This window comes from Balaenoptera musculus, chromosome 9, assembly GCF_009873245.2.
Source record: "Balaenoptera musculus isolate JJ_BM4_2016_0621 chromosome 9, mBalMus1.pri.v3, whole genome shotgun sequence".
Classification (NCBI taxonomy): Eukaryota; Metazoa; Chordata; class Mammalia; order Artiodactyla; family Balaenopteridae; genus Balaenoptera; species Balaenoptera musculus.
The window spans coordinates 76055033-76080334 of NC_045793.1; the positions used below are offsets into that span (position 1 = coordinate 76055033).

Genomic DNA, 25302 nt, shown 5'->3' on the forward strand with positions numbered 1-25302 from the left:
AAACTTGAAGTTGATCTCCCCAGTTAGAGGCTGTTAATCTAGCACCATTTCAGAAATTAAGGATGCCAATGGATTTCTCATGTTGCTTATACATGTCAGGTAGAAAAGGACAAGTTAGGCAGGATAAGGAGACTAAAGGGAGCAGAGGTGACAGGGTAGTTGGTGGTGGTACTATTATTGTATACAAGATCCTAAGAGAAGGCAGGAATTTTGGGAGTCATCACTGTGGAGCTGATATTAAATACATGACTGGGTGAGGGTACATCCAGAGTGAGAAGAGAAAAAGATGTCTGAAGACTGAGCTCCAGGACGCTCCCTGTTTAGAGGTTAATGTTTCCAAACGTAGGTTTTATTATTATGCATGTGTGGTGAGGCCAACAGACCAGGAGATGACTGCCACTGAAAAGACAGGTCAATATGGGGAGAATTAACATCTTAGCAATACTGAATCTTCCAATCCATGCACGTGGATAGATCCTCTACTTACTTCAATTTGATTTTTTAAATCAGGCTTATGAAGTGTCTGACATACAACTTTTGCACATTTTCTTGGATTTATACCTAAGTATTTCATAATGCTTTTTTGTGCCAGTACAGAGAAATACATTTTTTTATATTGACCTTGTAGCCTGTGATCTTGCTAAACCCACTTACCAGGCCTAGTAGGTTTTTTGTAGATGCCTTGGGATTTCCTATGTATATAATTATGTCATCTGCAAAGAGAGATGGGTTTATTTTTTTCCTTCTAATCTGCATACACTTTCTTTCTTTTTCTTGCCTTACTTGCACTGGCTAGTATTGAAAAGAAGTGATAAGAGGCAATGTATTAGCCTTGTTCCCAATCTTAGTGGAAAAACATTCAGGCTTTTGCTATTAAGTATGATGCAAGCTGCAAGTTTTATGTAAGGTTTTATCAGATTGAAGAAATTCCCTCATAGCCCTACTTTTCTGAGAATTTATATCATGAATGGATGTTGAGTTGTTTTCAAATGATTTTTCTGCACCTATGGAGTTTCTCGTATAGTTTTTCTTTTTTGGACTGAATCTGGTGAATTACATTGATTGATTTTTAGATGTTGAATCATCCTTGTATTTCTGGAATAAATATCATTTTATGATGTATTATCATTTTTATATATTGCCAGATCCAATTCAGTAATATTTGATAAGACTTTTGTGTTTACATTCAAAGTTTTCTGAACTTTGTCATAATACAGCTGGCCTCATAAAAGACCTTACATTACTTACATATGGTCACGTCTCTTACAGGGCTAATAAGCACAGCACTTTACACAAATCTGATCGTCAGTAAATGCTGTTAAGTAAGTTACTCAGTAGAGAGTAGACCCTTTTCCTTACCTGAAAGTTAAGAGGAGCAAATTCAATTATCTAGGAAATCCCTTCCAGATATAAATGCTTATGAAGCTAAATTTACAGAATTTCAGAAGTGTCAGCCACGTGGCAATAGGTACCACGCTCAATAAAATCTTTATGTTCTGAAAAAATTAATCTGGCTGCTTTACGTAGTATTTTGAGACTCTGATTTAATTAACTTTCATGTTTCCTATCACTTAACGGAGTTTTCTGTCAGGCTAACTTTATAGAACAGTAGATTTCAACCTTGGTATGCGTTAGCCTCACATTTAGAACTTTACAAAAAGTACCGATATCCATGTCTCATGTCTCTATTCCAATCCTGATTCAGTAGATCTCAGGTTATACCTGTTTATTTTTTAAAGTATCATGGTTGAGAACCCATGCCATGAAGATCACTTCCAAGTTCACCTTCTGCCTTCGGTTCATGTTGCTGCCTGCCACCAAGTACAGAGGCCTCTGCCCTTTTGGCAAGTTACACAGCCTGTCTTGCCTCAGTTTCCGCATCACAACTCCACACTACTGCTGTGAGCATTAAATGAGTCATATGTAAAATGCTCAGAGTAGTGCTTTGCATGTGGTTAAGTACCTATAAGTGTTAACTATTACTGCTATTTTTTGTATTATTGTCACTGCCAGGGCAGCTTAGGCCAAGTGACCAAGCCATTTGTTCCCCATTTTTAAGTGGGGGACCCCTTTAACATAGAAATAGATCACGGACCCATAAACTCTGTACCTGTTGAGCAATTATATGACAAAAACATTACCGTGAACTCAAATAAATTGTATTTTACTTATTTCGGCAGCATCTATATACAGTTAAGTCATTCTTTCTATCCAATACAAAGACAATGCTTAGCTTCCCTACAGATGTGCAGACCCCTGCAATCAATCTGAGCCTCGCCCCCCCCGCCCCGCCGGTTGTGACCCACTGCTCCAGCCACATCAAGCTGCCTTGTACCCTCTCAACACGCCACCCATCTTCCTAACTTCCTGCCCTACGCACTGTACCATCTACCTCAAGTGCCCTTCTGCTTCTCTACCTAGAGCATGGAGTCATGAATGCTAACAAATTCATCTGAATCCTCTGGGCTGAGCTTTTCCTAGAGTTGGTTAGTGAGGAATGGAAGGTGAGCCACACCGTCCAATTAAGTACTCTGCTCATTAACAGTAGCAACGAACACGTGTGGGTTTTTTGTGTTTTGTGCAAAAAACATGTGTGTGTGTGTGTGTGTGTGTGTGTGTGTTTAACACGTAGGTTAGAGTCAGGGAAGGTCAGGGTGGGATGCAACGAGAGGGAGCTGCTTCAGCAGAGGTCAGGTGATTGAACGGGATGTCTGTGGAAGCCGCAGCCAGACCTCAGGAGCATCAGAATGTCAGCTGATGCTGACGTTCCAGGAGGATGCATCAGCCAGGACCACCGGGCACTGATCAAGCCGAGACAGAGACCCAACTGACACTAGGCTCCCCAGTAACAGCGCACCCCAGTCACACTTCAGGGGTCACTAGGCAAGATCCGTGCGGATGGGAAAGGGCCAACCTGACAGGCAAGCCTGGTCTGCTAGGGTCAAGGGCCCACACCACTCACCATATCCCCAGGGGCTGTCTTGCTGGGGAGCAAGGAGAGGGCGCAGACTGAACCTTTTTACCAAAATATGCTCAACAGCTAACAAGGAAACCTTTTAAATTTCCTTATTAGAGTCATTTTACTGGATTAGGCTAAAATTATGGGGCTTCTCTTTTCCTTCTTTCTGGCTGTCCAGCAGGACAGAGGCTCATGTGGACAACACAACGTTTAGAGAAAAATGAAGAAGTTACATTTTTCTTTACCTGCCTGATTGCAGCATAAGTTACATTTTAGCAATCTGCTATGACTCTTTTAACAGCAGCATAAGCGTTAACTGCCCTGTAATTGGTAGAATATAGTTTTATGTAACAAGGTTCACAGACTCAGTTATTCAGAGCACCACCACCCCCACCCCTGGGCAAGCCGGGAGGGCTGTAATACAGGCAGTTGAATTAAAATTAAAATAGCCAAGCTCCCGCACAGCCTGAATTCTCCAAGTCAGTGTTAGACAGAAGCGTGTCTTACTCGTCCTGGAGGAATTATTAGGCTGCCTTTCCCTACACTGTTACTTCAGCGTTCCTAACCGCCCCACTCCAATAAAAAAGAGTTAGGAAAAAGGACATTCTGGATGATTTGATTTGCCTTTCAGTTTGAATAAGATACCACGATTGTTCTTTCTTCCCCTAGAGACAGTACCCTTGACAACCAATGCACTCACTTCTTTCAAATTATCTATTCAGTTTGGATAGAAAAGTTATTTTGTATAGCATAGAAATTTTGTTTCTTCACATTAGCCTAGAAACCTGCATTAGCTCCATTTCCCTTTCTGCTTTAAACATTTTATTTTAAATGGGAAAAAAAATCTATGTTTCTTTTTTCTTTTTAAAAATGAATCTTTACAGAACAGTGTTTACATAGAGACACGAAGTAGTTTTCTCATATAATTTTAAAGGGATTTAGAGAGAAGACAGCAAATTAGAATGACCCCAATGTAGAACTGCACAGGCAAACTTCATGGCCTTCAAATATCAAAAAGGTTATTAAAAGAACCACAGGACCGGGTTTTCAGCTTGTGAACGGAAAATGTAAGTTAATCAGTCAAGAGGATTTTAGAGGGCATTTCGGTAGAATAGGTTAAAAATGAATGAATAATACAGTGGAATGAATACCGTAGGACTAAGAATGACATAGAAGAGTGGGAAAAAAATTTGAAACAAACGGCAAGAGCAGTAAGTTACTAAAAGTTAGGGCTGTCCATAGACTGCATGTATCACAGAAGTTCTGTGGTCAAGGTAGGACTTGGACTCCCCCTTGAGGGGTGGGTAGAACTTGACAAGGAAAGAGGAGAACTTCACAAGGGCATGAGGGAATAAACGGGTATGGGCTAGAATGAATGGAGATCACCAGATTAGAGCAGAAGTTATGATGGGATCGTATGTGTTGAACCTTAGGAAGGGCTGTGACAACCCAACTGGAAGAGGACAATGTCCCTAGACATCTTTTCTCTGACCACAGTTTACTCCAAGTCTGGATAACCTAAATTTTAGTTTTCAAAAATTTGGCCCAAAACATTATATCGGAGCTTAGAAGTTTGCTTATAACCCTAGTATAGAGAAAATAAATAAACAAATACACACACACACACACACACACACACATATATTTTTGCTCCAGAAGAGACTTGCAGTGGGTTCAGTAATTTTATCTTTTTATAGTTTGTACTTATAATATGGGATAAACAGGTCTATAGCTCCCCAATGCCAATTATCCCAGAGGAATTACCACCCCAAATGTACAAGTTCACACCAAGAGAAAAAGAATGTGCTGATAAGGCATGCTATAGTGATTATCAACCCCAGAGGCATGACACTGTATACAGTGATCAGTGTGACAAAAGCCTGCAAGTAATCTGGAATATTAGGAACCAAATTTTTTAAATAGCTTCACCTTTAGAACCTACAGTAGACTCAGGGATTCCCTGTAAAAAGGTCATCTCACTGGCATTCCAAACTGCTTCCTCGGTGGGAGAGAAAGGAGATAAACCATGAGGACTGCTTGCAGAGTTTACTTCAGACACCCTCATACCCCGTTAATCTGGGTACACCCCCTGGGACTGTGCACACGTCCGACTTCAGGATGGGAAATGGTTAAGAAAAGCTGCCAGGGCTTCCCTGGTGGCGCAGTGGTTGAGAATCTGCCTGCCAATGCGGGGGACACGGGTTCGAGCCCTGGTCTGGGAAGATCCCACATGCCGCGGAGCAACTGGGCCCGTGAGCCACAACTACTGAGCCTGCGCGTCTGGAGCCTGTGCTCCGCAACAAGAGAGGCCGCGATAGTGAGAGGCCCGCGCACCGCGATGAAGAGTGGCCCCCGCTTGCCGCAACTAGAGAAAGCCCACGCACAGAAACGAAGACCCAACATAGCAATCAATCAATCAATAAATCTTTAAAAAAAAAAAAAAGAAAGAAAAGCTGCCAGAGAGTGCCAGTCCCACAGTCACAGCCACCTCTAGCTTAAAAAGCATTCCACTCCTTCTTAGAAAGCTTTTTAAAATTTACTGAAATGCTCCTTGACTTTTCCTGGGAAACTTCTGACCTATATTAAGACCACATTACATTAAGAAACATTTTCCTTACTTAGACAATCGAATGATGCATTATATTTGCTCTACCATGGCAAGGTCCTCTATAAACAGTGGTGGTGCCAGTGGCACTGAATTCATAACCATTTCAGAGTCAGTCTAACATTTTTATAGCTTCTGGTTATAACGTCTCAGAAAGGGAAGCTAGAATGACCCCCATAACTCTTGGGCACACATTCTAGCAGTTGTTAAAAGCACGGGTGTCACAGCCAGACAGACATGGAATGCTCCACACACCACTTGTGTGACCGTAGATAGGTCACCTGATCTCTATGCCTCAGTTTCCTCACTTTAAAATAGTAGAAACTGATGAAATGATGAACATAAAGCATTTAGCATAGTTCCTGACATAAAATGAATCCTCTACAATCAACCTATTAGTGTCTCATTAATATTCTGACATTTTATTTCTTTTCTAAAAGCCTGTAATAACTGTTCAGAATTGTCTTTTTTTAACAAGAGTAACTCATGTTTGTTACGGTTGTGGGTGCTTCTCCCTGAACCTATTTTTCTTACCCATGAGATGAGGATAATACCACTTGCCCTGCTAATAATCTCAACGTATTCTAAAAATTGAATACATAAAAGTTGCTAACTGAAATTTTTCATCTGCAATTCATTATACTGAAATAAGCTTGTCATTAATGCTGTGGATAAACAAAGGCATGTCAGAAGCATCATATCATGACTCAAGTCCTGTTCCCACACCCCCTCTAATGAATTAATTTTAATTCATTTTAATCATAGGGTGACTCAGCATCTTCATGTGATAATGATTCATGTGTTTTAATTTGCCAAATGTTGCTTCTAGATTATCTTCAGAAACGTCTGTTGAGCTCTTTCTTAGGAAAGTCACGACTTGGAGAGAGGATGTCAGTTATTATTTTATCCCAACTTCAGCTAAATCATGTTTATTCCCAACTTATATCATCTACTCATATCGCAATGATTAAATTAGAAGCAGCATGGTGCAGCTGGCGAGGCATGGACTTCTGGAGTTTGAATACCAGTTCAGTCATTTATTAACTGGACTGAATTTTCAGCATTTTACCTTTCTGAACCTGCATCCGAGAAATGGGAATAAAACAATTACTTCTTAAAGGAGATGACCTTAAAAAGCAGAGCACAGTCCCCAGACACAGGGGTGGCTCTCTAAGTGAGAATAATTTTACAATGGAACAAAACAGCATCTACTTACAGTTCACAGATGCCAGCTCTAGTGGGAATGAGAGGCACAAGCTGCAGTAAAAGTTTGACACCATTTTGCCACGCCTCTTCTCTTTCAAATTCACAGTACAAGTAGCTACACTCATCAGACGAAAACTGGTAGAAAACATAGGTATCTTGAAAGCATAAATGCTGGTCCACTGTTGGAAACAAAAAAGGCGTGGATCAGTTTTGTAAAGTATATCATTTAGAGAGCCATGAACTGAATAATAAATTGAAAGGCCTACTAATTACTAGAGAGAAGCCAGGGATAGGACGATCATGAAGTCCATTCATTTTCACAGTCCCATTGAATTAAAAAGGACTTACTGACCACCCTATTTTTATTACTTGAAGCTTTGGCCAGCACATTCACATGTATTTTACAACTGTTCTACCTCAGGGACACGTGAAATCAACAGCAATTCAAAGGCAGTAGAAGAAACTTTTTTTTTAGCGTCCCAAAGCAGTACATTTAATTACTGTGGTGGTACACAAATACAACACTATGGCAAGATTTAGATCAGTGGTTCTCGACCAGCACTGAGGGCCTTTAGCAATGTCGGGTGACATTCTGAGTTGCCACAACTAGGGGGTGCTACTGGCATCTGGTGGGTGGAAGAAAGGGATGCTACTAAACATCCTATAATGTACGAGACAGTGCCCCCCCACCATTAACTAAGAATTATCTAGCACAAAATGTCAACACTACCAAGGTTGGGAAACCCTATTTTAAAAGAAATCAAGACGTGGAGACTTTTCCAAAAAATATTAACACAAAATGTTTTGCTAAGCAGAAACCTGAACCTCACAAGCAAGCTGATAATTATATTCTTCAAAGGCAGTTAACTGTTTTTCTAAAGAAGAGCATCAGGTGCTAGGTGTGACCGACTAAGATTACACCCACATCCCCATCTGTACCACTTTTCCACAGTGGGACCTGGGGTGTGCCTTTCTGAAACTTACTATGTTCTCTGACACTCAATATTTATCATCAATAGAAGAAAAGGGCTTCCCAGTGACAAACCAGCACCTGAGTGATAGAGATAAATAAAGAATCCAAAGTGCTTGACTTCTAATTTTTCCATTCCCTGGCTCAACAAAGAAAAGAGATATCCACCATCTATTTTAGTTTCTAGTTAACATCAATTTTCTGTTCTGTTTAAACAGCTTATTTTCATGGATCATATTTCCAACTGTTTATGACTACTTACACAATTAAAATGGCATACACATTCTACTCATAAAGTCAGTTTCTGATGATTATTCTAAGTACAGCAAGATAAATCACACATTTAGAGCAACTAAAGATGTCACTGATTTTTTTAAAAAATTGTGTGCATCATTTTAAGTAGAGAAGGGAGGGAAAGACTCTTACAGGTAGTAGTTAATGAAACAACAAGTACCTAATTATTTTTACAAAAGGTGTGAGAAGTAACAAAAGATGAACTGTCACATTCATTTATAAGAGAATGCAAATATTTACCAGCAAACACAATTTCCACCTAGATTATAATATCATCTAGTAAATCAAACACATTTTGGTCAAGTAGCTTAACAACATAATGATTCTGTGCCTTCAAAACACGTAACACTAACCTGATGACATAATTCCCATATCCAGTAGGAGCTGCCAGACCCCTATGGCCATAGATCTGCATTGGACCAAAGGACAGTGTTCTAGAAGCCAGTCTACCAGCTCCGACCCAACGCAGCTTCTCCTGGACAAAAGCAAAGCCATTCCCAGTAAGACATGGTTGCCACTCATTTGCCAAAAAAAATGAAATTTAATACCATCGCTTTCATGTGCTTTTAAACAAGCAACTCAAGAATAAATGACACGGCCCTCTTATCCATCTTTCAGGTTTCAGCTCAAATATCGCTTGCCTTAAAAAAGCTTAGAATCATATCCTCTTATACTTCTTCTTCGCATCACCTAACATTTAGCAATTATACATCTTTCCAAATGAATAGTACTTCTTTTCCTCCCTTGAGAATAATTTTCAGGAGAACAGGGACTATGTGTATGTAACATTTAGCAATTATACATCTTTCCAAATGAATAATATTTCCTTTCCTCCCTTGAGAATAATTTTCAGGAGAACAGGGACTATGTGTGTGTAACTTATGATTAAACGCCAACATCAGAACAGTCCAGGCCCACGGTAAAGTCTCTGAATATATACATTAGAATAAATGAAGGAATAAATTTAGCAGCCCTTTGCCTGAAGACAATGCTTCTGCCTTGGTAAGACAAGTACCTCGAGTTGGTGGTGATCAGCTTTGGTTCAAGCAATTACACATTTTTATCCCATCTCTTTGAGAACAAAATAATTCCAGGGTTAGACAAGGTTATACCACAGTGAGTAGTATGAAGTTTTGTTTTCTGATCTTTAAACGGAGAGCAAACCCTAATATTTGTCTCAAAGAACAATAAATTTGACTGTTAATCTTTTTAACATAATCTAAGCAATCCGCCAAGCAGCCTAGATCATAAACCCATAAACCTGGATGATGGATTCCACTAACCACATGCAAGAAATACTCTCTGGAATCCTTAAAATACATAGCTGTATTCAAAGAATGCCCCAATTTGGGCATCACAAGCGGTACTTTCATGCCTACTTTCCCATCTTTATCAGCTTCAGATGAAAAACCAAATGAAGAAAACTTTCTGAAATAAGTTTTTTTAATTTGCAGAAATTTCATTGAAACCCACTCTTCCGTATGGAAAAAAAGGTCACCCAAAATTTTTTTAAAGAGATGTACCATGTAAAAGACTACCTTTCTCCTATATTTGGTATTTAAGGACCAAAAGATGCCAACATTTATTTGTATTCCTAAAACAGAAAAATATTTTCTATCTTTTGTGATTGGCATAGTTATAAATACCTAGAAATCACACAGTAACCAACAGTATGAAGAAATGCCATGAGATGCTACATTTTCTTGAGTGATGGAAAAATAAGGTAGTAAACATTTCTGCTGAGATATCTGAACAAATATTCTACTTTAGATAAAGTATCACTTTTTGGGGGTAAATATTTGAAAGATACTCTGAGGCCACTAAGGCAATTCCAGATTGTACCAACTGTACAATTCCAGTTGCAGGTTGGCATTAAGACATAAGAAAGATTAACAGTGAAATAAATGGATGTTTTTTGAAACAAAACAAGAAAACAGATTGCAACAAAACAGGCAATTAGACCAAACCGTCAAATTTAACTTCTACAGGACACCTTTCATATTAAAGGCTCCAAGTGTTAATTCCTCAACACCTCTGTCAATTAGCCCGCATCTTTGGGCTTGTAAAGCACTTTGGTCATCTTAATCCTCATTCTCAGAACAATACATACAGCTCCTCAGCCTGCTCTGTGTCTGACACCACCTGGAACACAGCAGGATACAGCAAAGCATTTACTAAACGAACTGAACTGTCAAATTGCAAATGGTGACTGGATCCTGCAAAGCAATTACTAAACAAACTAAACTGTCAAATTGCAAATGGTGACTGGACAGATGTGTTGGCTTGTTTCTTCATAGCTGATGAGGAAGACGTGACTCAGACCAGGGCTTCCCAAATCTGTGTTTAGTAGGAGTCGCCCGGGGCATCTTGTTGACGTGCAGATTCCGATGCCGTGTGGCTGGGTGCAGCCTCTGAGCCCTCATTTCTAACGGGGTGACCCGGCCCCACCTTCTCATTGGGAAGGGCTCTGTCTTGGGGAGGTGCAGGGCAGAGTGGATATGCTTAAACACGGCACCGCCATGACTGCTGTCACGTGTAGTTATTACTGAATAATCAGGCTTCCGCGCTCGGAGCAAGCTACTGTTTCGGGGGCACACGATCTCTTTCCACCGCCACCTCCAATTTATCAAGCTATGTTTCGAATCGCTTTCAACAATCCATCTGCACCAGGCAAAACATCACCGGGGGAAGGATGAACACCATCACTAACACCACCAAAGCAAACAAAATGAGGTAAGCTGCCGCTGCCGTTAACTCACACCCCCTTGACTTGCGGCCCAGGTCAGCAACAATCCATTTTAAATACCTAAACCTCCAGGACCGAGGGGAGAGCGGTGGAGAAATCAGAGATGCCTGGAAGGGAGGAATGTGAACACCCACGGCAGTTCTTACTCCCCGTGTATTTTCAGTCTTGTACTGAATCCAGCAACTGTTCCGAGTACATGCAGATCTAACTAGCGTTGCGATACTTGACAGGAACATTGTGATACGGCGGTGACTGGCTCCAAGGCCAATGTGATTGCCATAACAAAACATTAATGTTAATAATCTCTGAAGTTGAAAATTCGATCTCTCTTGGCCTCCTTCTGTCTCCGGTTACATTTTTAGTAATCAATTCATAGAAGTGCAGATAGAACCCTCATCTCAAATGTCAGTGGGGCAGTGGTATTTACACACTTACATGAAGCCTCAAAAAACTAGTATGATTTTTCCTATAGTACCAAATAAATGGAAAATATTGCAAAGTTGTGAAAGTAATTCTCGGGGGGTACATGGAGAGCACTTTGCTCAATTTACTACCGGATAAATGAAAATGACCCAGCCTAGGCAATCATATTAGCACTTTGTCTCTAAACCCAGAGCATTAATCAGTCCTTAGATTATAAAAGAAAGGAGGTTCTGCCCTGATCATCTGGGATCTGAAATAGGACAACTCATGCTCTCTCCACATTCTACTCCCACTAAACCCTAGGTATGTTCTTACTTGGATGGATGGTTCTTTTCCATGAACCTGATTAATGTACATCTCCCAATTCTTTTTCAATCTATATCCAATCAGAAACAAACTGAGAACAAGGACAGACCCTACATACAGCCTCATGTGGGAACTGAAATGAATCCTATGAGTCTGCTGACAACTAGACCCAAAGACCTACGCAGGCAGACCTCATTTTATTGCACTTTCATTTACCGTACTTTACAGATATTATGTTTACAAATTCAAGGTTTGTGGCAACCCTGCATTTAGCAAGTCTATCGGTGCCAATTTTTCCAATGGCATTTGTTCACTTCGTGTCTCTGTGTCACATTTTTGGTACTTATCACAGTATTTCAAACCCTCCACCAACAGAAAAGATGACGACTTGCTGAAGGCTCAGATAACGGTTAGCAATTTTTAGGAATATTTTCAAAACTAAGGTATGTATATTGTTTTTAGATAATGCTACTGCACACTTAATAGACTAGAGTGTCAACATAACTGTTGTATGCACTGGGAAACAAAATAACTCATGTGACTCACTTTATTGTGCTACTTGCTTTACTGCAGTGGTCTGGAACCAAACCTGCAGTATCTCTGAGGGATGCCTATACATGCAGTTTCAGTTTTTTTAAAAAAAGGGGAAAAAAATTAGACTTGTCTAAAGTTGATACCGCCAGCGATTTTAAAAAAAAGGCGGGGGGAGCTCTACGTGAAGTAATCCAACAATCACCACAGCCCGTCTTCCAGCCTGTTGCGTCTGCTTGGCCTAGGCTCTAAACCAGTGGTTTTTCAGACCCTGGGCTGTGAATTCCTTATGGGAGGGTGTGGCAGTGACCTTTGAGCTTTCTCAAGAGGTTCACAATTCCATATACACAAAAGCATTGTTTGTCAACAGAATAAATCATATCTAACCTATGCCGAATGTGTCAAAACCTATGGAAATACTAATGTGATTAATTAAACATGGGATTTTAAAGTGTTAATTCATTATAGTTCTCTCATCTCCACTACACAGTTGGTCAATGGTGCCAAGATAACCGATTTTGCCAAATTTTTTATCAGAAAGAAGTTGTTGGCATGAGATAGTTGTTGACAGGGAAGGGACACGAAGAAATTATCTAGGGTGTGAAAACTCCCCAGAGCTTGATGTGGATAGTGGTTACATAAGTGTGTGTAATGATTAAAAATTCATCAAGCTGTACCCTTAAGATTTGTGCATTTTACTGCATGTAAACTATGCCTCAAAAAAAAGGATGGGGGGGGTCGTCTTACTCAAATAGGTTGGGAACCACTATCCCCAAAAGCCAGGCCATGATGGAATTTTTCCCATCTGTGGCAAATGGAAAAAAAGAAAATGACTGTAATGAGTTTGTGATAAAGCTAAATTTAGTTAACTTAAAGAAATGTCTTTATTCTGAGACTCTTTCCTACCTTTTTTGTTATCATTTATTCTGAGTACTCTCCCTATTCTTTATGGTATTGTAATCTTCCAGTTGTAATCTCCCTATCTTCAGACCAGGAGTCCAACTGTGAAACACTCGGCTAAGTTTAATTAAGAGAAAAGTCACCACACCCCAGTATCCCAAATAGACACTTCAAACAAACCAACCCTCCTACTACTGATAATTGCCCATCTCTCTGTGATCACGGTTATGACTTTAACATGTTTTTCGGTTTTTTTCTCAAGGAGAATTTCTGACAAGGCGTTAGGAAACTGTGTTACCTGTAAAATCCCTTGAGGTTCACCCTGTCCTTTATCAGGTCAGCTGCCTGAACGATGATAATATTCCTCAGTGCTCTTCCTGCACAAGAAGAATTCTCTCCATAAATCTACACGGAAAAGACAAAGACTCACTGAGAATTCAGAACAATGATGTGACAATTTGTGAGCTGCCAATGACATACTATATAGAAAAAGTTATGGCCAAGTCCCTAAGCTTAAAACACTTAACTGCTTTAACTATAAATAATTTCCTTTTACACAGAGTTTCCAGGGCAAAATACCTGTTTTTTTAGATACAATGTTTGTACCAATACAGCAAATTGAAGAATATTTATATATGAACTCTGCCATATTGATAAATGCATACTTGTAAATGTCTTGGAAGCTGGGAAAATAATTTTTTCCTATCTAGCAAGCATCTCGCACCATGACACAATTTAACAGCAGGCTGCTGTGTGCTTTGCTTTTAAGCTTCACTCAACTGCAGAGTTCATAGTTAATGCCAAGCATCCTGGTTTCATCTACTTCACAATTCCATCTAGCAGATAAAAATTTCATATAGCTTCTTTTTTTAATCTTCTGATTTGCCCATATGCATCTCTGATTCTTGGAGGATGAAGCAGGGTATTCCCTAGATCTGGAGAGGTCTATGTCCCACTTTATAAACTACCTTCTTTTTCTATAATTGGCAGCTTCGTCCACAGGGCAACGTTGCTTCACAAAGGAAGCTAAATGAAAATGAACTGTCTAAGTAAAGGCTCATGAAAGTGAAGATATATTGAGGGTGCATGCTTACATCTGTTTACTTGTTTCTTGCTGAACTCTTTTTGCACCTACAAAATACTTTATATCTTCTCCTAAAGCAAACAAATTGATAATATATTGACTATAACTTGATCCGGAACACTTCAACCCCATCCTTATACCCCCTTAATTTTCCTGTAATCACCTCCTACACACAACCTAAGAAGAAAATGAGAAGGACAGGAAATGATTTATTTTTAACACGTTAAATCTATTAAAAAAAAAAAACTTAAGTCAGATAACAGAAAGTATTACCATAAAAGAGGTATGAGTCAGCTGACACTTGACTAGTCCTGACAATGTACCAGTATTCATTCACTCAGTCATTCTAAAAACACTAAGCAGCTATCAGGTCCCATTCTAGATGCTGGGGATGCAGTAGTGAGCAAGGCCAAAAAGGTTCTGCCCTCACAAAGCTCACAGTCTCCTGTTATTCTAAAATATGCAACCCTGTCAGCTGATTTTTTTTTTTTAACACAACGTAATGAAGGCATCCCCACCTTGTTTCAATGAGCATTCGGGGATATTCTACTATTAGATAACAATAAATATAAATAATCCTCTTTTACACAGAGTTTTCAGAGTAAAATATCCAGTATTTTTAAAATACAGCATTTCTATCATACAGCAAATTGAAAATATTTATATTATATATGAACTCTGCCATGTTCATAACGCATTCATGTAGACGACTTGGAAAATGGGAGAAAATTTCTGTCCTATCTAGTGAACATCTTGCTCCATGACACAAGTATCAGAGCATTTCAAACACCTTCGGCCGTGTCATCCCAGGTGAAGGAGACGGCGTAATCAGGAGCAAAGGGAAGAATCACTGTTTCAGAAAATGCTGTAAGAGAGATAAGAATCATACCTGGGAAGGAGTAGGTTCAAGGTATGGATTGGAAATTCTTCTTGATAGAGTCTATTTGAAAAGAAAGAAAAGGGGAAAATTAGAACCAAACAGAAAGCTTTGTACTATAAGGACACAATATACGCAACCGTGGCAGGCCCAGCAGCTGTCTAAACCAGAAAAACGTCATGGGCCATGGAGGATTAACATCTTTATTCTCACTCAGTGTAAATATCTGGTCAACATTCATCCCAATGGGACAGGATATTCCATGGGAACGGCCCCCAATCTAGAGAGTACAACTTTAAAAAGTGCAATAGAAAAACAGGGATGTTTGTATATGTATCACTTTGTTCTCAGTTTGATTTTGATCCCATTTCTCCTTTCCCTTCTATTTCCACTCTCACCAACCCTAACTCCAGCTCTCATCCCTGCACACCTGGACTGCTGTTTCGGCTTTTCAGTGGATTTCCCTGGGCTCCAGTCACGCCCCCTCAGGTCATCCTGTAAACCTCAACTGAACAGAAGTCCCTATATAGCCCCTCAACTGACAGTAGGTCCCTTCTTGCTTGTCAGTCCGAACCCCCAGCCTGCCCTTCTGGGCCCACCACAGTCTGCCTCCAACAGATTTCTATTCTCCTTCTACCTCCGTGCGTGGCTTCTTTGACTCAACATGAGATCTACTCATCACAAGAAGCTGTGATTCATACCTGCCTCTGCTCACACCGTCCTCCACAACAGAAAGCCCTCCGTCTTCCCTGCTACACCCCTGAACCCCACTGAAGTCCAGGTCTGTGCAGTCACCTGTTGGGTGAAGCTCCGCCCACCCACCCCAGTCCACCGGGGTTTGTCCCTCTGGGAGCTCTGTGTTTTCTGACTATTTATATGGCGGCTCCTGGGCGCTCTGCAGTACTGGCTATCTTTCTATGTGTGCATTTGCCCCAACTAACCCACACGCTCCTTGAGGGAGTGCTGGCAACTTAACCTGCTTTGCTTTCACAGCCTCTAGCACACAACCTCACACACAAAAAATGTTTATTTTTCTATTCATTTATTACAGATATTTATATCTCTGCATCAACTATTTGCTGAGTGATTTGAATTGTAGGAGCTTATTTTTCCTACCTAACAATCCAGTAAGCAGCACCATCACCCACATGTGTTTAAGCACAATAGAAAACTATTATCATTTCCCGTTGCGGTTTAGGAAAAGGAACAGAGAAATGAACATTTACTGAGCTTCCAACCTATGTTTAAAAGCTCTTTACACCGCTATTCCAAAGCTTGCTGTCTTTTGAGATCCCATAGTTTTTAGTCCGCCGCGTCCACTTCTTAGAATCACTTACAAAACATACCCTGCCACTCACTGCCTTCCAGCGTCTGAACCTTCTACCAAACTTTAAGCTAAGATAGAATTCTCACTCAGCCCCTTGCCCACTCCACACAGCTCCCATACTACTTATCTTCTGATTAAACTGAAATAAATATACGGACTCTTTCCAGGAATGCCAATTGGTACACGCTGCTAAAGATTTGCAATGGCTTCCAAGAAAAAAAAGAAAGGTTTAAGATAGGCCATTTTTAATTGCTGTGTGTTAAAATAAAACACCCTCTCACCCCTTCTGGTCTAATCTATACACATTCCCAACCGGCCCTTCCTAGGCCTTCTGTCGTCTGAGCCTAGGCATTGTATTCACTTACTGAAATACTGAACAGTTTAAAATTTGCATCTACACCAGATTTATAACTTGAAGATGAATCATCATGATAAGTGATTTTTTCTTCCCCCTAAACAGCCTTTTAAAAGTCAGTATGGCAGACCAGAATGACAATCTTTATTACTCATCTAATTGCCTAAATCAGCTCAGAAAAGCAACTACTTCACATAATCTAGTTAAAAAGAGAGCTTCCAGGTAGAAACAAGCTCTAAAGAATTAGGCGGGGGCACTTTCACAAAAGAAAGCAGAAAGGCTTCCTTTCTCTCTGCCGCCAGCCCAAATCTGGCTGTCTGGCTGACACTAGTGTTACACTCGCACAATTCCACTTCACAGAAACTTCCCCCCATGGATGGCTTGTTACAAAAGATTGGTAAGGTGAGTCAATAAAGCCATGGGGTCCTTCCATGCCGACTAGATAACAGCGTTAGATAAGCTCCTAGCCCACAGGGAATCGACCAGAGCAACCTAACAGGAACTGCCTTTTACAGGACACAATACCTAGATTTGTTGTCAGAAACTCCTGCGAAGCCCGCTCTTAACCGGCCCCGAGGGAGCTGTGTTTCCTGAACGCTCCAGGACAGCAGCTCTCAAACGCACCTGAGCCGGGGAAGCTAAGCGCTCTCTCTACAACTCCGGAAAGGACTGATCTGTTCAACTTAAAATAACTACCATAACTGTACTTTTTTTTGAGACCACTTTATGTTAGCTGTCGGTATTGACTAAAAATAGCAAGTGCCAAAGACCTAAAGAAAAAAGAACATGGAGGAACTGACCATCCATTACCTCGTTTTTCATAGATACTGTGAAAGGATTGTTACGTAATTTTACCGGGGAAACACCAAGGGCCAACTTACAGGAATCTGAGAATGACTGCTCTAAAGCACCTCACAAACTGCTCTCCCAACATTTCCCTGAAAGAGTAGCACAAGGACACCCTTGAAGATGCACCCCTCTCCATTCAATATTCTTTCCCTGATATTCAATTACTCAGCTGTTTTCATCCCATCTTGGACTCTCTCGGTTTTGTTTCTCCTCTCAGCATTTCAGGGCTTCATCTCATCACTCCCGTGGCAACTAACTTCCGTTCATTTCCCTTATGAAGCACCTACTGATCTCCTTGCCAGGCACAGTGGCAGCACCAGAAACATACATGTGAAGAAGATACCACCCTCTAACTTAGAAATCATTTATCAGAAGACACGGGATCTCAGGAACATTTTAAATAAATCAGGAAGAACATTTCTTCTTCCTAATTTCCTATCAATTTACTCTATAATCTTGGATGTCTGGTCCAATTCATGTAGGCGTCCTCTTTTAAATGGCTCTCACCATGATATCTCAAATATAAAGCCCAGATGAGATGATTCTTTTTCCCCCTTTATTTCCAATTTCCTAGAATTACTTAAGCTAGATGCAATGATTCTTTCATGAAGGACTTATACGGACTATAGAGAGAAGACTAGTAACAATACAAATGAAATTAGATTTTAATTCAAATTTATTTCTTCTCCTCTCCAATTTAATGAACCATAGATAATGATTCCCTAAATGATTCCGTGCAAACCTCATATTTTAAACATGTGTTAGAAAATTGCAATCCTTTAATATTCACAAATGAACTTCCAGAAAAAATTTATAATAAATTTTATTTACTCAGAAGTAAACTCAGAAGGCTTCGCTCAGAAAGATAACTGGTTAGCAATCATATATTACTTTCATTTTTTTTTAAAGTTAGGTGTCCACTAAAGATAGATGGTAATAGTCTCTGAGGCTGGGTCTGAACCAAAAATGGAACTCATTTCAGAGTCATTGGAAATATAGTGCTAAACTATATGGTAGATTTAAGGCACATTTTTAAATCAGCTTTTAAAGGACATGCCTTAATGCTCTCCTTGGATTGAATTACAATACTTAGGCTACAAGGGGAGAGAGAAAGGAAAGGAAAAAGAATGTATCACTTCAATCACCAGAGAAGTATGACCTGCTCTGTTAAAATAGGAACCAACAAGAACTACCAAATCTGTTGATAACTTGAGAATTCAGTTCACAACACAACTTGCTGTCACCTTCAGCCATTGTCCTTTACCCACTCTGGGTGACCAAGTAGAAATGAACATGTTAAAGTGGAATAAGTGTACTTAGATTTCTTATAATTCTAAGAAGCCAAAAGTCTCCATAAGTAACTAGAGGGCACATGTGTTAAGAGACTATGCACTAAAACAATTAAGGCTGTGATCCAGTAGGCTGTGCAGTAGAGTTCTAAGGTCTGGGTCGGGGAGAGAGGTCCTTTTTAAGCCCCAGCATACCCTTGCATCTCAATCAAAAGTTGATCCAGGTGAAAAGGACAGAATCCCACCCAGCCAGGAAGTTGGCTTGAGAAGGACACGGCCATCACAAGTTCGGCATAATGCAAACTGGAGACATAAGTCAAGTGCTGACGTGGATGCACAGGGCCGGGCACCACAACTCTTTCTGCAAACTCGGATGCCAGTTCAGGCCCAACCATTCCTTGAGGCTCCAAGGGACGTGCTCCCAAAGTCAGTCACAGTCACAAAGGCCACTGTAACAATCTCTTCTCAACACAGCCTGGCCAAACCAGAGTCAATGATGTTCTCAAAATTAGAGTTTTCCACTGCCCTGTGATGTGTTAAGAAAACAGAATGAAAGGGAAGGTGGCAGAAATGCTTCCTGAGCACCTCCTTTGTCTTAAGCACTTTCCCACATTAGGAGCTGCACCCACCTATTCATACATCTACAGACAAGAGCCCTGAGGTTCAGAGAAATTAAGGAATTTACTTAAGGCCCCAGAGCTGGGAAGTTACACAGCCAGGGCTGGAAGAATATTGTGATTGATTCCGAAGTCACCACTCTACCGTAACATGCTGCATGTTACTAAGTAATAAATGAGTTTCTGCTGTGTGCTAGAGATTGTACTGAATATTTTACATGCAATATATTGCTTAATTTTTGAAAAACTAGGAGGTTTTAATCCCATTTTACAGATGACAAAACTAGACTTAAAGAGGTTAAGAAATTCACCCGAGTTTGCAACCCAAGCCTGTCTTTAGTTACATCCCCATACATTTATCTTATGACATGGAACGTACTGATTTAAGAATCACATGACAAACAAGTGCAGATAACTGCATGAAGATGTCACAGATAGCTGTCTCTGCTAGATCCAGAAGTTCTCAACCCTGGATGTAAATTAGAACCATCTGGGAAACTGAAGAAATAATCAAACAGGAGCTCAGGTCCACAGAATTAGAACCTATAGGAGAGGGACCTGGGCGGGTTTTTTTTCCAAGCTCTTCAATGTAGTTTTAACGTGCACCCCGGTCTGAGAAAAACTGTAAAAAACCAGTGGTGGGAATTGGCAATTTGAACCTCTCATCATCCGCCTCCGCTCTGAAGCCTGACGCACTCCTCAAGAGATCTGAACACAGCAGAGGTGCAAGCCATCCGAACAGCCCTGGGCTCTGAGTCTGAGCTTCTAAGTCTGGCTTGTGTAGAACAAAGAGCCAGTGTCTCAGGAAATCCCACCTCGCACCTGTTCTTTGGTGTGTGTTTTCTATCCACCCCATCCCAGACGCAGCCCTAAACCAAGGAACCTCACGTCCGCAGAGCGGCATCGTACCTACATACCTTCTGAAAGGACATCCCCTTTTAACGGCATCCATAGCATTAGACTTAATTTTTACTTCCCACTGCTAAAGGACTCTCTTCTAGTATAAATATGTTTGCCCCACTTAAAAGCTAAATGGGAAAATTAAAGCGGGGCTTAGGAATACTTATAAATGTTTCACCATCTTGCCTGCCTAGGGAGACAAATCGGCAAGAACCAGCAGCTTCTGGGAAAATATATACAATAGGTACCACAGAAACAAACCCCAAAGTGTCATCAACGTGATTTTATTCATTCCTTGGGCAAGTATCTTTCTTCTTACTGTGTTTATAAACAAGAAAATGATTTTGTCTAACGGGGTGGGCTTCCTTGGTTAACGCAATCACAGAAAAACCTTTACAATTTAGGCATCAAGTCACTGAAGATTTTGGGTCAACAGTTAAATTGGCAGCTTACTTATCTCCACGTGTCACTGGATCCCCTACTTGCAGTAACATCAACCTGCCCGGTCACAGCTGGACTCCAGCATGAACCCTTTCCACAGCAGCCAACGTGAAGAAGCTCCCACTGGCCAAATCTGGGACGATTTGAGCAGCAAAACAATGAAAGTATTGCATTAAACCAGTAGAATAAATACCCACGAGTCCATACTGATATAAATCATTGAATTAAAAAAAATGGGGTGGGGGGGAGGGGTGGGAAGACAGCTCTTCCTTATAGGAGTCTTTCAATTACTAAATGCAACGAAAGGAGGCAAAAAGAATATCACCAGTAGGCAAAGAACGCAGCACTAAATGTTACAGGCAAGAATCATTGATGGATGCCAAAATTAGTGAACAAAAGTATGGCGAGATACAGGATATCTGCATAGTGTCAAAGTGTCTCCCCACAAGCTATTAAGGAATACTGAGGAAAAAATAGTAACCTTTCAGTGGAGCTTAGCAGACACCTCCTTAACTAAGTGATAAAACTTATCACCAACCATGAGACTTGACAACACTTGCCTGCTGATATGATACCCTGAGAAAGGCACTTTTAGGGTATTTTTGTCAAAATGCATACCTGAATGTAATGAGAAACATGAGACAACTCCAAGTTGAGGGGACTTCATCAATATAACTAGCTCGTACTCTGCAAAACTTGTCACAGTCACGAAAGACTAAGAAAAACTGAGGGTCCCAAGATTGGAGAACAAAGGAAGCTGACAAGGAAAGGCAGTGTGATCCTGAGTGTGACCCTGAACTAGGATAAGGACCTTAGTAGGACAGCTGGCAGCAAGTGAATGAGATCTGTATTTCAGTTACTTGAGTGTCAATGTTACCTGAGTGTCAATGCTGGTACTGTGTCTCAAGTGCACTGTGGTTATATAAAATGTTAACACTTGGGGAAGCTGGGTAATGGTTATAAGGCAAGTCTCTGTATTATTTGTACGTTTAAGTCTGAAATTATTTCAAAACGTAAAGTTCAAAAAAATAAAAGCCTCCTTCTTCCCTACAAATAAATCCTCAAAAAAATTCAAATATTATTTCAAAATACAGCATGTGTTTCTTTACTAAAAGCTGCTCTCACCGTAACATTACCATCCTGGCTACCCAACAGAATGACCCTCCTTGCCTCCTTGACCACTCTGGCCTCTAGCACCTTCACACAAATCAGATTAACCTCCCTAAAACTTCTCCTTACATGTCACCTTGTTATTAAAAAATAAAATTTATTTAAAAACAAACAGTTTATGCTCCCTACGTGCTCACAGACAATATCCCAAGACTTGACCCAAGTGGCCAGTGCCCTCAATGTCTACATAATCCAGGCTGCACATCTCTCCTGCAAACTTCCCGCTCTAGCCAGGCAGCTGGTCTGATTTTTACTCTGCAAACCATGTGCATTCTCACCTCTGTGCCCAAGCCCTTGCCATGACCTCTGCTCCCTGTATTTCTTTACATTTCCACATCCTGCCCTTCCTTCCATCCACACAAATGCTACATGAAGCCTACCCACGCCCTGAGCCTCCAGTGACCAATCTCTTCCCCTAAACACTCCGTACTTGTCAGTATTTGCCACTAATATGCCTCCCGGCTCCATTTGCATGTGTAGATCATCTCTCCTCAGCCAGTCTCGTAAACCCCCAGAGGGACTTCAACCTTCTGTCAATCTAGGACCTTCTACAGTATACAGCAGGGGCTGAACTGCCAATGGCAACTTCTTCCCATTGCCACACCGCCTGGTGATCCAGACTCTCAGGCCAAGTAGTAAGGTATGATACCACCCCCTCAAAACCCAGGAAACCCATCAACACCTCTGCCACCCTTCCCCCCTTGTTTTCTCTAGTGTCTCAACTCTGTCTTAAGTGGTCACATATGAAGCAAGAGTATATTTTTATACACTGAATAATTTATGTGCTTGTTTAAGAACTTAAAGATCCACTTGAATACCAATTATTTCTTTGTAATGGAAAACATTTCAATAAGTCACTTTGTGCGGGGTCTTCAAGAGGAAATGATGTTCTCTTTTCCTTCCCCATATTAACGCCAAGTCAGAAATGAGCAAAAGAAACACAGGAATAGGTATCTTGCTTCCCTTCATTGGCTCTGGAAATAAATTAGTCTCTTAGATGTTTCTTGTCAATTTGTACATAAATTGTTTAACCCTGCGAAACAATAAAGGTGATAACATACAGTCTTCTAGCAGAAGGAAGACTTACAAACTAGTTCTGGTTTTTATTTCTCAATTACTCAACTAAGTCATACAGAGAACCTCAGAAATAATAGCACCAAACAGGACATCCCGAGGTCTCCTGGCGCATTCCACGGCCTTCATCTAAGCGACGTGAAACAGGTGGGAACCTGGATTAGGGGTCCACAGGCCAAACCCAGCTGCCATACTGGGTTCATGGTGTTTTTGGAACACAGTTAAGCTTCTGTGTTTACATATGGCCTCTCGCCATTTTCCTGACAAAAAGATTCACTCCCTGGCCTTTTACAGAAAAACGTTACCAATCCTGGTCTGGGTTATCAAATTTTACAGAGCAGGAGGAGCTCTGTAATCTCCCTCGCAATATATTCCTGTGAGTAACCAGTTATCGGTAAGAATTTTTTTCATTTTGAACCAAATGATCTCTCGCTGCCATTTAAGCTTATTTCCTCCAAAACTGTTTAAGGCACATTTCCACCTTCACTGACATGTTACATAAAAGCAAGAAAGGTCAAAACAATTATTGGCTCCCAAGATTAAAACAAACACGAACTTCCCTGGTGGTCCAGACTCTGCGCTTCCACTACAGGGGGCGTGGGTTCGATCCCTGGTCAGGGAACTGAGATCCCGCATGCCACACAGCGCCGTCCAAAACAAAACCAAAACATGTTGGTGAAAACAAACAAGGAGCAATTAGTTTCACGAACTCCTTTTAAACTAGGACTTTCCAATCTATACCGTAATGCAGACTAGCAAATCCAGGAACACATGTTGTTTCAAACATCTGAATCTTGCACATAATACTCTGTGCCTCGAATGCCTTTCTCCTCATACATTTAAGAAGTAAGTTTCCATACAGTTTATGTCAAAATGTATTCATATGCTCAAATCCCCACTCCCTGCCCCGTTAGAATTTCTCTCTTAGTTACTTCAAAGCACTTTAGATTCCAGTTACTTATATATATTTGCATTTTCCCTAATTCATTATAAGAATCTTAAAGATAGGGTCTATATTCCGCTCATATTTATAAACGTCCACGGTGTGTAAGATGACTCATTGCATACAATTAATTCTCATTAAATGTTTGTAAAGGAAAAAAAAATCCAGCTGTTAATACCTTAATTCATTTTACCTTTTGGAGTTTACAGCTCCTTCCTCTGTGCATTGCACCTTATTCTCCTGGGAGGCAGCCTTGCCTGGTGGTTAGGAGCAGAGCTCTAAATTTGCATTGCTTAGATTCGAAACCTCTCTGTACCACTTAAAAGTCAGGCATCTGTAGACTAATTAACTTCTTTGTACCTCTGTTTCCATCTCTTTAAATGGGAGAAATGAAATCTGCTCATAAGGGTCTTGTCAGGGTCACATGACTTAAAATAGTGGTTCTCAAATCGCTTGCATCGGAATCACCTGGAGGGCTTATTAAACCAGATTGCTGGGCCCCATCCTAGAGGTTCTGCGTGCCTTAGGTGCGGGGCGAGGCTGTGCATCTGTTTCTAATAGGCCCCCAGAGGATGCTGATGATCCTGGACTACCCTTTGAGAACCACTGACTTAAAATATTAGAGCTTACAAGGTGCTCACTGTATCATACGTGCTCAGTAGGCGTTCACTCCTTTTTTTTTCATTTTCCAGCCGAGCTGCACGGCATGCGGGATCTTAGTTCCCCCACCAGGGATCGAACTCGTGTCCCCTGCAGTGGAAGCACAGAGTCTTAACCACGGGGTCGCCAGGGAAGTCCCAGTAAGCATTCACTGTTGTTTTGGGGCACTCAGCAAACTTGACTGTTATTACGTACATGAATGTGGGTCTCCCTTCCTACGCTGTAAGCTTCTCCGGGGACAGGGGTGTATCTTTTTCATCCACATCCCTAGGACATGGCAGAGTACCTGTGACAAAGCAAGGCTGGAGCAGCTCTGACAGAATTCTCTGCCTCTCAGCCAAGGTTCCTCCTGGTCAGAAGAGAAAGAAAATTCTTCTACGGGCCACATGCCCAGGATTCTCACAGCAAGCATCTTTTGGACATTGGCTATTTCACTCATCCACGTGACCCACGGGGGTGAGGTCCTGTTTCCCATACTCAGGAGTCTGGAGGAGCTACCTCAGAACCGATCAGCTTTTATCAGGTTCTTGGGACCATGGTCCCTTCCCAAACGGGTACAGAATTTCCACGGGCTTCTGTCAATGAGAACAACCTGCCACCACCACTGTTCACCTACGAATAGACTGTACCTAGAGTTTTAAAGAAATGTTGGATCTGGACACTGCCAAGCGGAAATCCTGTAATTCACTTTCAACCTACCCTGTCTCCTGGTTACTACAACTTATCTCCCTTAGCGTTCCCAAACCTTTTAGTTAAGAATTCATTTTAGAACTTGA

At 40.9% G+C, this 25302-nt stretch overlaps 1 protein-coding gene across 5 annotated transcripts in view; it reads right to left on the reverse strand.

The window, feature by feature from the left end:
• RAPGEF5 (Rap guanine nucleotide exchange factor 5) overlaps positions 1 to 25302 on the reverse strand; it is a 219143-nt gene that overhangs the window by 164645 nt on the left and 29196 nt on the right. For all 5 annotated transcript variants that reach the window (XR_005021218.1, XM_036863410.1, XM_036863409.1 and 2 more), the window contains exons 2-5: positions 14914 to 14964; positions 13239 to 13345; positions 8388 to 8509; positions 6781 to 6949 (exon numbers count right to left, since the gene is read on the reverse strand). Coding sequence is in view for 4 of the 5 variants with exons in the window: in XM_036863410.1 (XP_036719305.1) it covers positions 6781 to 6949; positions 8388 to 8509; positions 13239 to 13345; positions 14914 to 14964 (449 nt within the window). In the remaining variant the exon portion in view is untranslated. The remainder of the gene's footprint in view (positions 1 to 6780; positions 6950 to 8387; positions 8510 to 13238; positions 13346 to 14913; positions 14965 to 25302) is intronic.